Below are 16,715 nucleotides of genomic sequence, written 5' to 3'. Positions count from 1 at the left end.
ATGTTGACAAGGGCCAACTGAACTGGACCAGAATGCCTTGAGGATACAAATTTTTTCCAACATTTTCACATTGCACTAGTCTTTGGTTTAAAAGCCTTCAATTGAGTGGACCAACATGGTGATCTGCTGCAGCATGGATAGACACAGGAGGATTCCATGGAAAAACATGACTGCTCCTCACTCTTATAGTAGGTTTCAAGAAAAAAGGCCCGAATCTACCAAGAAAGTCAAACACCAAGGCATCACCCATCCCAAGGATACCACCAACCTGGCACAGAGAGAAAACAGGCTGCCTGCTCAATCCCGTATCTGTCAACCCAACATCAGGCTCTGGAATCCCTTAGAGCCTCTAGATATCTGATTTCTATGGAACCCCTGTATGAGTCCACAAATGAGGAAGCAAGAGAACTTTATTACGGAAACAAATACAAAGGGCCTTTGAAATCATGAAGATCCACATCCATATACCTGGCCTGAGACTCCCACACACGTCTAAGTCCTTCTTGTATATGCATAAGTATAGTGGCATTTGAGTTCTGATCCAATGACAATCCTCTTCTACAAACTTGACTTCATTGCCCAAGGCTGGTCACCCTGTTGCCTATGGGTATGCATGACCACAGTCCCTTTAGAGTAAGAGGCTGATTTGGGGATAAGAATTAACAGTCCAAATGTCACACATAGTATTGACATTAGTGAATTAAGAAGAAGCACTGACTGACTAATGCCCAGATGGTCAGATATCCAGAAATGAATGCTGTGTGAGAAACCCAAACAGTCATCTAAAGTAGCATGGATACATGTTTTGTCCTTGAGTATGGATCATGAATAAGAAACTTCTCAAGAGGAACAGAGAGCACAGATACCAGCTGTGATGCTGGGAACCCTTCAGTGAGGAACTCCAGGAGGAAAAGAGCTGCAAACCCAGTGGGAATGAGGAGACCACGTCTAAGTTCTTAGGAAACCCAACAAGCTATCCAGCTTCTGTATTAGTCCAGTGAGTTGTGTGACCAGCATCAGAGCGCCCCTGTCATCAGGTTCATCTTTCCGCTCTTTTCCTTCTGGATGCTTCTGTGTAACTTGAGAGGTGTATGAGAAAATGGCCAAAATGACCTAAGCCTTGCTGAACAGCTTTCTCAGCTTGTTAGAGGGTGTGTTTGTGCTGTTTGTATGTGGTTTTCAGCAAAACAATGACAAACGTTTTAAACCTTTTAATGTCTTTTTAAGTCTATCTTTAGAAAAATTCCTATGCATGCAAATGTCTATGACTAGTCCTTCATATAGTCCAGCAACTAACTCTTAAACTATTACATACATTTAGAGAACATTATCTAAAGGTATCTCACTTTGAATAAAGCTAGAATGTACTTTCAAAGAACTTTAACGGTCATTATTCATACTCTCCTGGGAAACTGCGGAGTATAAAATATGCTTTGTTCAGTTGGCAAGTGGCTGGTAGCTGTCCACCCTCTGCAGAAGTGTGTCCGAGTATCCAGGGGAGTAATACCTGAAAAATACACCTTCTATTAGAGAGGGAAAAGTGGACCCCAAGGTGGACCCAAAAGATTCTACATAAGAACTTACTGAAATAATATAAATGAAACCTCATACATTCTTAATAATTATATTCTCCTAATAATGCTTTATGCATATGGTTAGAGACTATGAAGAATGCCAACTTACAATGCTGTACTTGAGAAGGAATGGGACACCTGAGAAATATATAATGACAACTGCCTAGCAAAACCTTCAATCCGCGGGCAAACTTTCATTTCAGACACGGTTTTTATCAAGTGAGTGATGTTACTACTTTCTCTTGACTGTGTGTGTGTGTGTGTGTGTGTGTGTGTGTGTGTGTGTGTGTGTGTGTGTGTGTTCTACCTGTATGTGTGTATGCATACCACTTTCATATCTTGTGGTCTCAGAGGCCTGAAGAGGGCTTCAGATCTCCTGGCACTAGAATGACAAATGGTTGTGAGCCACCATATAGGTGTTTAAAACTGAACCCGGATCCTCCTGAAGAGCAACCGGTACTCTCAACTGCTAAGCCATCTCTCCAGCTCCATAATATTACTTTAAAAGGACCATAGCTAATAGGTTTTTTCATGTTAGACTATATAACTTATCATTACTAGTCAACTTCTGCATTCCAGATACCTTATAAATCATTTTAATATATATTGCAATTATATCTGGTAATAATTCACATTGAATGACTATTCAATAAATTACTTACAAAATTATTATAATACAAACTAGAATATGGACTGCCTTCATTGGTTCTTGGGTATGCATCTATATCCAGACATATATATCCATATATAGATACATATATATAAATATATATATATATATTAATGTGAATGTATATTTTTAAATTGAACATTTCATAAAAGATTAGTATCAAATATTAAAAATATACTGCAGGATCATTTGATATACCATGTCAATAAACATAAAACCATTATCAAATAATATGCCAGGTATTCTAATATAAAATAGAGTTTTAAAATCTGAAAATTGTAATTTAAAAATTTTCTAAATAGTCATCCAAAATAATTAAATTTTCAAAAGTTTTTTCTAGATAAAATCTAGTGCCAGAGACTTGATTTGGCCTCTTTTGGCTAACTTTATCTACTTAAAAATTTATGAATTATATTATACTAATTTCCTCCTTAATTTGTTGAATTAAGATGTGAAAAATCAACAGCTGTATTTTATTCAATAACTTCTTTTTCAATAACACAGTCAGGTTTAAACTGAACATATACACATATCTAAAGCTATCCTTTCTAAATTTTTTATTTTAAAAAAATATTTTTCATTTTACATACCAACTCCACTTCCCCTTTCCTCCCCTTCTCCCGTTCCCCTCACCTACCTTCTTCCCATCCCCCATCCACTGGGTAAGGCCTTCTCCTGGGGAGTCAACAAAGTCTGGCATACCAAATTGAGGCAGGACCAAGCCCCTACCACCCGGTATCAAGGCTGAGCTAGGTATCTAGCCATAGAGAGTGGGTTCCAAAAAAAGCCAATTCATGCCCCTGGGATAGGTCCTAGTGCCACTTCCAGGGACCCCCCTCCAACAGATCAAGTCACATAACTGTCACCCACATTCAGAGGGTCTAGTTCAGTCCCGTGCAGGTTTCCAGCTGTCAGTCCATAGTCCATGAGCTCCCACTAGCTCCAGTCAGCTGTCTCTGATGGGGAATGTGCTTCTGTGTATGTTCATCTTATTGATTGTTAAATAAAGTACTGTTTGGCCAATGAGGCAGCAAGTTAGATGGGACTAGGAGTCAAGGAGGATTCTGGGAAATGTAGTGAAGAGGTGGTGATCCAGGCAGGAAGTGACATAGCAGGGAGACTCATATTTAAGCAAGGATAAGCTGAAAGTGGCCCCTTTCCCCTTTGCTCTTCGTCCTGCTCTCTGCTCTGAGCCACCATGTGATCCCGGGGATGAGGATGCCAGCGGAAGGCGTCCGATAAGAGAAGTCTTATAGATTTATGATAATTAAGACTGAGCTAGCATATGAGAAATCCTAGTCATTGGCCAAGCAGCATCTGTACATATTATAAGTCTCTGTGTATTATTTTGTTCATCCACATGACGGGCAGAACTCAAGCGGGTGGCAGAAAGATTTATCGTAACATGTCTCTGTGTTTTTCTCCAGCATGCTCTTGACACCACCACCCCTTATATTCATATGATCCCTCATCCTTCTCTCCAACTGAACTCCAAGAGCTCTGCCCAGAGTTTGGCTGTGGGTCAATACATCTGCTCCCATCAGTTACTGGATGTAGGTTCTATTATGACAATTAGAGCAGTCATCAATCTGATTTAAAGGGGAAGGCCCATTCAGACACCCTCTCCATTATTGCTAGGAGTCTTAGCAGGGGTCATCCTTAAGGATTCCTTGGAGTTTCTTTAGCACCAGTTTTCTCACAAACCTCATAATGGCTCCCTCTATCAAGATATCTCTTTCCTTGGTCTCCCCCTTTGTCCATCCCCCAACTGGTTCTTCCTGATCCTCCACATCTCCTCCTTTCCACCCCACCTCCCAGTTTACCCAGGAGATCTTAACCAGGATTCCCCAAGAAGGAAATACGTTCAGATGTAATCACTAACCCTCATCAGCAGAGCCACATTTAGCATTCTCTGCTCCCTGTAAGTTCATACAAACCACATATGAATCTCAAAATATGACTCATAAATGAATATATCACGTGTCTACTAACCTCCAGAAATCCCCCATTCTTCCTAGTGTATCCTGATGCTAATGAATTGAAAACTATCTCCTGATTATAAAGAAGTATGGAATTAAAGAAGCATAGAATCCCTACATGGCTCAGTAGTTAAGATCACTTGGTGCTTTTACAGAGGACTCAGGTTCATTTTCCACAACATTGTGGCTCGCAACCCCAATTCTAAGGGATCTCACTCCCTCTTCTGGCCTCTGTGGACACTAGGCACACAGGTGGTATGCTTACACAAATGCAGGCAAAACACTGATACACATACAGTTAGAACATAAACTTCTAACTTTAGAGTTTATTGTCTGAATACTTATGAGTAAAAATAAATTCTAATTTTAAAGCTTTTATGCTTTTAAAATCAAGGTTACTTCATATCTTAAAAACGGAAAATGGTAATTACTAAATAGAAAGATAACAGCTATAATTTATATATAACAATTAAGTTTTTAAATATGGAATTTGTATTTTCTAATAATGATCTAGAAAATATGCACATTTGTCAAGACTCCATTGTTTACTCTATTTTTCCTTGGCAATTTTACTTTTATTTAAGAGCCAACTAATGTCTGAGTCTTAGGATTATTGCTCTGCAAATCAACTTCATTTTTTTAAAATATTCATCAGAGCTGCAGGTAGAGCTCAGGAGTTGTCTTTCCTGGCAAGCATGAGGCCTTGGGTTCAGTTACTGAATTGAAGGTATTCAAGTCAACCCTGGCTATTTCTTTATACTTCATTAGTAACTTTCTTTTTGTTATTCAACATGGCTTTTCTAATTTTTATACTTCCATTAATGTAGGTATAAACATAAGAAATGCAATGCCTGGGGAATAACAGATATTCACAATTTCAAAGCAATTTAATTTAACTCTGCTTTTGGGTATTTAGTAAAGTATATATTAAAATAGTATAGACATGATATAAACAGCAATCCAGATTGATTGGACTTATCAATAAGAACATATTCTAACTATTTAACTTGCATGAGGTAAAAGAGCCTTGTGTAAAATTTCAAAGTCCACATGCTTACACACTCGATATAAAGACTGCATTTGAAAAGTGAAAACATTGCAATATTGAACCTCCCGGTCCATCTCCTCCCGGTCCATCTCCTCACCGTACTATTTCCTCGGGGTAGCAGTTATTAATGCTGTTGATGTATTCCTGCAGGAGAGAGCCAGGCTCCGCTTTTATTTCTTGGACCTTTTTAAGTCCTCCGCTAGTTACAAAAAGCCGCCGGGCTTTGCTGTCATGCGGCAGCACCTTGAAGGGAGAATGCACAAAATATCATCTCTTCCTTCCAGAGCTAGAATTTTACTCCTGAAAATAACTTAGTGCAGAATTCATTCTCAATGTATCTATAACAGAGTAATCCAGATCTGCTGGTAATCGGAAGGAAAATACACTCCGAAAAGTACATCAACTTTTTAACGTTGTAAGGATGGACTAAGGCAATGAACATGAGCAAAGCTAATGTTATCCACTCATACATGAAGCTTACACTCCAAAGTTTTTCCACCGCTATAGGATAGGCCCCTGGAAAAGGCGGGAAGGGTCCCTCCTACCCATTTCCTAATACTTGTCCAAGGTCCTGGCCAGCCAGTCTTCAACTGCAGCTGTTGCTGTGGCTCAGAGCATGGATGCTGCTGTGTTGCTTGCCTGTACCTGTGCCCTTCCCTCTCTCTAGAATACCTTCCCACTACACTGAGTTCTCCCCATTTGCCTGATCAACTCCTTATCACTGTTTGCAGCATTGACTTTTAAGAACATATTAGCTGGGTGCAGTATACACATGTACTCTCAACACACAGACCAGAGGAGCATGAGCTGGGATGACTGGGAATAGAGGCCAACTGAGGCTAAACAGTGACTCTCAAACAAAAAAAAAAATCAAGATCTAAGAGAGAGAGAGAGTCCAGTGGCAGAGCAAGTCCCTAGGTTTGCTCCGCAGCCTAAGGGGGAGGGGAGGAGGAGGGGAGGGAGGAAGGGAAGGAAGAAAAGGGACACAGAGAAGATCTGGCAGCAAACATTCCCAAAGATACATTTATAAGAGATTTTAAAAGCATCTTCAGTTCACTTGACTTTCATTGTCTAACTTCCACATATTCTACTGACTTTTCTCTTTTCTATTTAATTTTTATATATTTTGATCATGTTCCCTCTCCCTTCCTCTTGCCAGGTCCTCCCCCACCTCCCTGCCCATCCAACTTTATATTGTTCTCTCTCTCTCTCTCTCTCTCTCTCTCTCTCTCTCTCTCTCTCTCTCTCTCTCTCTCTCTCTCTCACACACACACACACACACACACACACACACACACACACACAAAAAAAAAAAAATGATTTTTATTTGCTTATTATGAACCTTCAACATAGGAAGTTAGTGTTCATTTTTCTGGTAGTTCAGTAAGATCAACATATCTTTCTCACTGGCCTAATGATTAAACTCTAAGGAGTCCTGTTCCAGAGCTGGTGTCTATGGGTGACCCACTCATCCCTTACTGCTCATTCTCAGATGACTAAATTAGTCAGTAGTTCTTATTTAGCACCCAAAAGACATGAAAGTAAAAAATAGATCAGCTTTCTCCATGTAAAAGTGTAGCATTTTATCTGTATTATGTGGTTAGTTGGATTGTCATATAACCAAGAGGAAAAGGACATTTTGTTGTTTTCTTTAAAGGGGGAGACAGCACAGATGTCTGTTGCACCAAACCTTACTCAGAGGTGGCTTCGTCTCTGGGAAGCCTTGTTCCCAGTAACAATGATACTTAAAGGTCAGCTGGGCAGAGAACTGAAAGCTGTTAGCAACCTGCCATCCAGATGAATACCTAACTCTACTTTAAAACTTAGAATGACAGGTCGCACACAGTGGTACACACAGCACTGTGTAAATACGTATTGGTAGGAACTGAGGATTAAATAGTGAAACCCATACCCCACCTCACAGAAGAGAACAGCAGAGCAGCAAGTTGGCAGATGAACCTCCTTTTCTTCCCTTCCTTGCAGGTACATTTCTTACCTTACTAAACTGCCCAACAACGTGTTTCAGGATATTGGGAGGCGCGTCATACAGAAATGGCTCCAGGGCTGGGAGGTAGGTGCATTTTTGAAGAATATTCTTTATGGCTTTTTTACTCTATTGAAACACAAAGCAAATACATATAAAATCTTAACAATCCATAGCCTACATTACTGATCTAACCTGCAGTTGTTATAATTTTTAAATATTTGTATAAAAAAACTATTTTGACTGTTTTTTAGGATAGAATACCTTGACGGTTGTCTGTGTGCTCAATCTTAAAACATAAAGTGAATTGTTAAGTTCTTAGAATATCTATGGGGAAGTTAAAATTATAAAGCATAATGTTATAGGCTACAATTTATCATGCATTACATAATTATATAGACAATGCACTATAGTGTATAAACTTGATAGATATGAAACAGGTAACTAAAATACCCTATCTCGTTTAACTGATAAATTAGAGAAAACACATATTTTCAGTGTCATTTCCAGAGATATATGCATTCAGAAGAATCTGTTGTGAGCATTTATAGAGATACAGTGATGTCATGGGTCGACATTTCCTTCTCAAGTACAAGCAAAGCACAATTTATTGAACTCCCAACACCAGAGACTACATCAACCACCACAGAAGGACAGGCACTGCATGTTCCCATGCTACTTTGACTTCAGATGGTCCCTTCTTTCAAAGTGACACCATGCAGGGCTGCCCCTTAACAAGCATGTGACTGAAGGGCCTGCTGTGACTGTAGCATGCCACCGCTAGTTCTGAAGCTGTTGTGTTTGTTTCTCTTCCATTCTGGAAGGCTCCAGCTTCAGGGCTGACAGGACTCCTTTCCTGAGAACTGCACATTTCTGTGCTGCTGTGCAGCTGTGTGTCCTACCGCTCACACTCCCTTTCTCTGAGGCCTTCCAACTTTGTTATTGGATGTTTAGTAAATGCTCTTGAAAGGAAGGACTGTTTCACATTGTAAATTTTGTAAGTGGATTCTGCAAAACTTTTATCAGATATGTGGCAGCAGAAAAATGATCTATTAATATACTGAGCTGAAATCGGGAATTTAGTTGAAGAGAGGGAGGAATGAAGAGCGAAGGGGTCTGTACCAGGTTGGAGAAACCCACAGGAACAGTTGGCCTGAACAAGGGAGAGCACATCGACCCCAGATGCTGTCGGGAGGCCAGTACAAGACTGATCCAGACCCCTGAACATGGATGTCAATAAGGAGGCCTCTGCACTCCAGGGAGCCTCTGGTGGTGGATTAGTATTTTTCCCTGGTGCAAGAAGGGACTTTGAGAGCCCATCCCACATAAAGGGTTACACTCTGGCCCTGGACACATGGGGAAGGGCCCAGGACCAGCACAGGAAGATTTGGTAGACGTTGCAGAGCCTCCGTTGAGGGCCCTACCCTGCCAGGGGAGTGGTGGGTGGATGGGGTGGGGGTAGGTTGGGATGGGGGAGGAGGGATGGGGTGAGGGGAGGGAGAGGGAGAAGGGACATACATGTGAAACAAGCTTGTTCCCTAACTAGAACTTAGAAATAAATAAATAATGATCTATTAAATTTTAGACTTTTCTTTAGACACTCAAACTAAGCAGGCTTGGCTTGTATGGCCTTTTATCTTTTGACACATTTAACCTCAAATACTATTTCATATGTTAAATAAGGTGTAAGAGATTCAATCCAACCTTTCCCCCACAGATTTTGTAAGCTTAAAATAAACCTCAATTTTCAACAATATTATATTATTGTGATGATTCGAATGAAAAATGTTCCCCCATTGGCTCAGACATTTGAATATATGTTTTCCAGTTGGTGATGTTATTTAGGAAGGCTTAGAAGACGTGGTCCTTGCTGGAGCAATGGTGGCTCAGAACTTGTGGGAATGGCCAAGCAATGACTAGTCTAACTTGAGTCCCACGCCTTGAGGAGAAGCCTGGATGGCCAGGAACTGGAAGCTGGATAGCCCAGAGACCTAAGGTACAACCAAACAGCTGGCCAAAAAAAAAAAGGAAATGAAATGAAATGATTCCTAACAATAGTCTGCTATACTCATAGATCAGTGCTTAGCCCAGTTGTCATCAGTGAGTCTTCACCCAGCAGCTAATGGGAGCAGATGAAGAGACCCATAGTCAAACATTCCACAGAGCTCAGGGAACCCTGCAAAAGAGGGGGAGTCGGGATTGTATGAGCCAGAGGGGTCGAGCACACCAGGAGAACACGGTCCATGGAATCAACTAAGCAGGGCTCACAGGAGCTGACAGGCCCTTACATATGGGCTACGGTTGTTTAGCTTGGGGTGTTTGTGGGGCTCCTAACAGTGGGAGAGGGATATCTCTGGCTCTTTTTGCCTGGTTGTGAGACCCTTTGCCTCCTACTTGGTTGCCTCATCCAGCCTTGATAAGAGGGTTTGTGCCTAGTTTTATTGCATCTTGTTATGCAATGTTCAATTGATATCACTGGGAGACCTGTTCTTTTCCAAAGAGAAAAATGAAGGCAGTGGATCTGGGGGAGAGAGGTGGTGGGGAAGGGCATTGGAAGGAGTGGAGGGTGAGGAGGCTGTAGTCAGGCTGTATAAGAGAAGAATAAATTAGAAGAAAAAAGAAAGAAGGTGTGGTCTTACTGCAGGAAGCACAGTACAGAGGGGGTGGGGTTGTTTATAGGGTCACCCCACTTCCAGTTCCCTTTCTCTCTTTCATGCCTCCCTGCCATGAGGGACTCTTATCCCACTGGAACTGTAAGCCAAAATATACTTTCCTTCTATAAGTTGACTTGGTCACAGTGTTTTATCACAGCAACAGAAAAGTAAGTGATCCAACTATACTTTGATGAACCATTTTAAGGAATGGTGATCTTAGCAACCCAATAATTTTAACTTAATTGCTGTCAGTGGCAAAGCCACATAACTGTGATGCCACAGATGACACCGGATGTACCACACAGGCATACCTACTCTCTAGTGATTCCAGGCTGGCGGAGCACTGTCAGGTTATTACTTCACAAAAAGATCTAATTTCCCCAGAAATTATTCACCTTTACTATCCTTTATCTGACAGAAATATGATCAGTTTGAGTAGATTCTTCTAGATTAAAAAAAAAGTCATGATTAACAATCAACTTTATTATCAAACAGAAAAAATTAGGTATTGAAGTAACACATCTATTTCTTTTTAGTTGTGTGTGAGTGTGTGAGTATGTGTGTGAATGTGTGTTAGAATATTATGAATACGTGTATGAGTGTGTTGGAAGGTGTGTGTGTGTGTGTGTGAATGTATGTGAGATCATGTGTGTGAGAGTGTGTGTATGTGAGTGTGTGAGTGTATGAAGGTGTGTGTGTGTGAATGTGTGAGTGTGTGAAGGTGTGTTATGTGTGGTATAGGCATGTATGTGAGATCATGTGTATGTGTGTATGTGTGTATGTGAGTGTGTGAGTGTGTGAAGGTGTGTGTGTGAATGTGTGAGTGTGTGAAGGTGTGTGTGTGAATGTGTGAGTGTGTAAAGGTGTGTGTGAGTATGTGAGTGTGAAGGTGTGTATGTGAGTATGTGAGTGTGTGAAGGTGTGTGTGTGAATGTGTGAGTGTGTGAAGGTGTGAGTGTGTGTGTGAATGTGTGAGTGTGTAAAGGTGTATGTGTGAATGTCTGAGTGTGTGAAGGTGTGTAAATGTGTGGTGTAGGCATGTGGGGGCCAGAGTTGATGTTTCATTGCCCTACTCCGTTGTTTTCACCTTATTTTTAGCAATCTATTACGTATATGTACACCTTGTACACTAGCCACCCTTATCTCCCACCTCTCTATCACCCCGGATTATCCTCCACACTTCCCGAAGACCTCTTTCAGTTCATGTCTAATCATTTTGTTTTGTAATCAATTAACATTAACCAGGGCCATCTGTGTGACTGTGGGTTTAGCATTATCTCTTGGAGCCTCTGGGCTCAGCAGAGGGATTACAAGATAGTGAGTCCCTTTCTCTCAGGATCGATCAATAAATAGTTCAGAGGTGAAGAATAGGGAATCATGAGCCTCTCTTGCTTCCTAGACTGATTGTTTATAAGTCACGTCTTGTACAGGCCCAGTACCAGTAGCTACAATTGCAGTGAGTCTATGGTTACAATAGTTTTATAAGTCTCGGGACTTTGAGAGTCTCTCAGTCACCCATTGGCTAGACTGGTCAGCCAGCAGGACCTCGGGATCTTCTTGTCACTGCCTTCCAGCACCAAGAGTGTGAAGTGCATGGGACCTGAACTTAGGTCCTCACGCTTGTACAGCAAGCGCTATACCCACTGAGCTATCTCTCCAGCCCATGCATATCTATTTCTGAGATCATAAATACACTCATAAGTGCACAATTCAATGATTGTTATTAAATTTAGAAACTAGTGCAACCATATCCAAAATCTAATTTTAGGACATTTCATCATCTGCAAAGGAACCTCATGCCCATTTATTGTCCCTACTCCCACTTACATCTCCCTGTCTCTAGTCATCACTAATCTACTTTCTGTCTCTATAGATATGTCTTTTCTGGATAATTCATATGAATTAAAACATATTATAGGTGTCAATTTTCACCAGGAATGCCTTACCAAGCTCTATATTGTTTCTTTGCACTGTACACTAGAATTCCAACATATGTGTTTACTACATTTTGTTCTTCCTGTTGATGCAAGAACAACTGTTTCCATTTTTGCTAGTATGAATACTAGCAAATAGTATGGACAACAGCAATATTGTCCATTGTGGTAGTCTGAATGTAACTGGCCCCCATAAGTTCACAGGGAATCATACTATTAGGGGCTGTGGCTTTGTTGGAGTGAGTTTGACCTCGTTAGAGGAAGTGTGTCACTGTGCAGGTGAACTTTGGGGTTTCCTATGCTCAAGCTACAACCCAGTGTCTCAGACCATTTCTTGTTGCCTAAAAGATGTAGGACTCTCAGTTACTTCTCCAGAACTATGTTTGCCTGCATGCTGCCATGCTCCCTTCCATGATGATAATGGACTGACTCTCAGAAACTGTAAGCAAGCTAGATCAATTAAATGTATTACTTTATAAGAATGTCCACAGTCACGGTGTCTCTTCACAGAAATAGAAACCCTAACTAAGACATCTATGTGTGTACTTGGAGTGAGGTTATTGGGTGACAGCCCCAGTGACCAATGACACTGAATGTCACTGCATGTACTAATTGGATATCTGCCTATCCTTGGTGAAATAATCCATCATGTTTTGCCTGTTGTTTGACTTGGTTGACTATTAAGAGCTCCTTTCATATTTTGAATACAAACCCCTTCTTGCATATATAACTTGTAGATATCTGCTCTCCAGGAGAGCCTGGAGCAATGTACTCTGAATTCTAAAATAACTGACTGTCAACATAAACTAATGTACACAGTGAAACTATCTGCCATGGTTGAAGGAGAAAGAAATTTTTCTGTGATCCAAACAGTCTAAAAGAATTCATGTGCACCTTGGAAATCCATGGGGCCTCCTGTAGTAGTTCAGTACTTATCCCTAGCATAGGTGTGGACTTTGGGAGCCCATTCCCCATAGAGGGATACTCCCTGGGCCAAGACACACGGGGATGGGCCTAGGCCCTTTCCCAAAGGACATGACAGACTCTGAAGACCCCCACCCTATAGAAGGCCTCACCCTCCCTGGGGAGCAGAAAGGATATGTGATAGGTAGGGTTTTAGTTAGGGGGTGGTAGGGGAGGAGGGGAGGGAGAGGGAACTGGGATTGACAGGTAAAACAATCTTGTTTCTAATTCAAATTTTAAAAAATTTAAAAATCCAAAAAAAAGAAGAATTAATATGCAGCAAATCAACCCTGAACAGAATACTGGGAGCAATGCTTCGTGTGGAAAGAGAAAGAAGCTCAGCCAAGAAAGAGGCTGCAGAAGGAAAACAGGCTACAGTTACTGAAATGGAAAGTACAACTAAGAACACAGAGATAACAAAAACCAACAGGGAGACTACACTCAAAGCATATTCTTCAATAATCACGTTAAATATTAATGGCCACAAATGTCCTGTCAAAAACCACTATTCATCCGTTGAAGGACATTTGTGTTAATTCCATTTCCAGAGTTATTGTGAATAAGGCAGTTATGAACTTTGTTGAGCAAGTATCTGTGGAGTGGTGTGTCAGATGTGACACATATACACAGTGGAATACTAAGTACTGTAAAGAAAAATGAAACCATGGAAATCTGCAGGTAAACAAACAGACCTAGAAAACTATATCGAGTGAGGTAACCTACATCTCTCTAAAGAAAAAGTATATGTTCTCTTTCAGTTGAGGTTCCTCACTCCAGAGCTTCAGATATAAGTACCACAGAAAAAACCAGGAAGGTATAAACAGTCCATGGCAGCAGAGGTGGACGATTGAGAGAGGAACAGCAGGGTATAGGTGATATGAAATGGGAAATGGATAAATAGGGATGGGGTGATATGAAATGGGAAATGGATAAATAGGGATGGGGTCTTCAAGTAGGGAGAGGGGAGGGGCATCAATAAGAGGAGGAGGGGCCAGAACCAATAAAATCAAGGTTGTTTGATAAAACCACAAAGAATCATATTATTTTATATTTACCTCAAATTATATACAATGCATGTACACACACACACACACACACACACACACACACACACACACACACACACACACACACACCTTAAAGGAAATTAAGCCAGTTGGGCTGAAAATGCTCTCCACAAGAAACACAAATGAATTAAAAACCTCAGTACCACACACAAGAACCCTCCTTTCAAATGGTTGGTCTATTGTGTAGCCCTTGGCTGCCTGTCAGGGGTTAAGGGTGGGCCCCAGTGCTGAAGACACTGGACACATAGGACTCTGATGGTTTATAGGACCTGAACAGAAAGTTCTTAAAAGAAGAAATAAAATAGCTAAGAAATATTTTAAAAAACTGTTCATTACTCTTTTATAATTTAGAGAAACGCAAATCAAAACAACATTTCATGTTATCCCAATCAGAATAGCAAAGACCAAAAAAGAAAAAAAAAAACAGCCAATAACAAATCCTGGAGTGGATATGGTGAGACAGGAACCTTCATTCACCAGCGGTGGGATTGCAAGCTTGATTCAGTCACTATGGTAATCAGTGTGGAGAATAAAATAGGCTAAAAAGAAATCTACTATATGGCCCAGCTAAAACATCTCTTGACAAATGCCCAAATGATTTGATAGCCTACTTCACAGATACTTGTTCAGTCATGTTCATTGCTGCTATATTCACAACAATTAGGAAACAGAAACTAAATGTTCTTCAACTGACAAATGAATAATGAAAACATGGTACATATACACAATGGAATCTATACAGATGTAAATAAAAATGAAAATTTTGGGTAAGTGGGTAGAACTAGAAAATTAGTATTTTTATTAATATAATTATTGAGTGAGGTACGCAGACCCAGAAAGGTGAACACTGTAAGTTCTCTTTCATCTGTGGTTCCTCTCTCCAAATCTTCAGATGTCAGTGTAAAAAGTGAAGTAACTACAAAAGCCAGGAAGGTAAAATTGTACCACGTGGGAGCACTAGAGAAGGGACTAACAGGATACAAATGATATAAGGGAGAAATAGGGGAGATTTAACTGGAGAGGAAAGAGGAAAGTAAATATTAAAGAAAGGCAGCAAAAAGGAAAATAACACTAAGGATGTTTGGAAAAGCCAGCAGAATTGTTTTTTATCTAATATTACACATATAAGTATATTTTGATGAAGTTTAATAAACATATTTTAATGAAGCTGATAATGGTTCCCTAACACCATACACTACCTCATAAAAACCCTAGTACCAGGTATGAACATGAGAATTCCCTTTCAATGTGTTGGTCAGGGGAGTCCAAGAGACTCCCAAAACAATGTAGGCTATTGCTGTTGCCCTTGGTTGCCTCATGGAGATTAAATGTAATTTAAGTCCTTATCACTGAATGCTTCAGACACAGGACTTGGAGGACTGGAGATTTATCTGACCTGAAACCTTCCTCCATGAAATCTATTATTTCATTGTTTCCTCTATTATTTCCTCCTTCATGATCTATTATTTCTTCCATTATTTTTATAATACCAAGCTGCCAGTAAAGGGGAGGAACCAATGATCTTGCCTAGCTGTGATGCCTAGAACCACAACAATGGCAGCATGAAAAAGTATCTCTAAGGGGCACTAATAGCTACTGATTTTTCAGTATTCTGTATGTTCCTGTTCCTCTCTCTTTAACCATCATTCAGGGGTGATTATTTTTTTATTGTGAGTGTATTTGTGGGTTTGTGGCATTTTGATTTTCAGTGAGAAGAATTACTTCCAACTTCTTCTATAGAGCTGTCTTAGGGGTCATGAATCCATTTTTAGCATGGATTTCCTTTCTCTTTCAATTTTGACACATGGCTTTGCTGGGTATAGTAGTCTGGATTAGAAGTTGTTACCTTTCAAAACATGGGAAATGTCATACAAAGCTGTCCTGGCTTTCAAAGTTTCTGCTGAAAAATCTTCTGTTCATTGACGGACCTTTAATCCCAGCATTAGGGAGCTATATAGGACAGGAGCAGGGTGTCAGAGCTGGCATTCATTCTTCAGTCACATGGAAATGGGCAGCAGGCTGAGGTTTGGTGGAGCCAGGATTGCCATTTCAGCCTGGGATAGAGGTAAGAGCTAATGGCCAGCTTGATCTTGAGCTTGAAGCTGATACCCCAGTATCAGTTGCTGGGTCTTTTATTTTTCATGTTACATGTGGCTTTCCACAGAGTTTTATCTGTTAATTACCAGTATTTCGTTTTAGTGTTTTCTTCAATTTTTCTATCTGTTGCGCTGCCTACTGCACTAAGAGTGCTTTATATGTTTTTAATATACTAAGAGATAAATGGAGCCAGTTCTCCCACATCCTTCTCCAGGAGCTAGACGCCTGAGTATCCCTGACCATCCCTACCCGTGCCTTTTTCCCAGCTCCAGATTTAGCTCAGGTCCATGCAGTACCCTGGCTTATTCTGGCCACCCAGCCTATACTACAATCTCCTTCTAGGATTCTGCCAGGGCCCACACTACCTGCTGTCTCCCACAGGTCCCATCTGTGCATTATTCAATTTCTGCCCAGCCTGCTCTCCCACATTCTTCTCCAGAGTGTAGCCAGGTGAGTCTTCCCGATGTTTGCCGCCTACAAAACCCTCTCCAACCTTCCAGATCTAGGCCAGATCCCACATCCACTGCCCCATCTCAGCCTAGTCAGGGGTGTCTGAACTGAAACCAATCTCTAGGCTCCTGATAGGACCCTATTCCCCCAACCACAGGTCCCTCCTATGCCACATCCAAATTTTCCACCCAGTCAAATCTATCCCTACATGCCAGGCTTGGACCATGAGGTATATCCTGTACACTATCCAGTACTCTCTGCCTACCTGACGTCATTGTACCCAAAGCATTTTCAA

The 16,715-nt window shown here is 40.8% G+C and overlaps 1 protein-coding gene across 1 annotated transcript in view; it reads right to left on the bottom strand.

Annotated features, from left to right (window-relative positions):
- Window positions 1-1,437: 1,437 nt before the first annotated feature.
- LOC100758363 (sperm-associated antigen 6) overlaps window positions 1,438-16,715 on the bottom strand; it is a 73,603-nt gene continuing 58,325 nt past the window's right edge. Inside the window, exons 9-11 of the mRNA XM_027413228.2 lie at window positions 7,268-7,384; window positions 5,369-5,514; window positions 1,438-1,507 (exon numbers count right to left, since the gene is read on the bottom strand). Of these exons, the coding sequence (XP_027269029.1) occupies window positions 1,438-1,507; window positions 5,369-5,514; window positions 7,268-7,384 (333 nt within the window). The remainder of the gene's footprint in view (window positions 1,508-5,368; window positions 5,515-7,267; window positions 7,385-16,715) is intronic.

The sequence above is a fragment of the Cricetulus griseus genome, chromosome 4, assembly GCF_003668045.3.
Source record: "Cricetulus griseus strain 17A/GY chromosome 4, alternate assembly CriGri-PICRH-1.0, whole genome shotgun sequence".
Classification (NCBI taxonomy): domain Eukaryota; kingdom Metazoa; phylum Chordata; class Mammalia; order Rodentia; family Cricetidae; genus Cricetulus; species Cricetulus griseus.
This window is presented reverse-complemented; position numbering and strand designations above follow the sequence as displayed.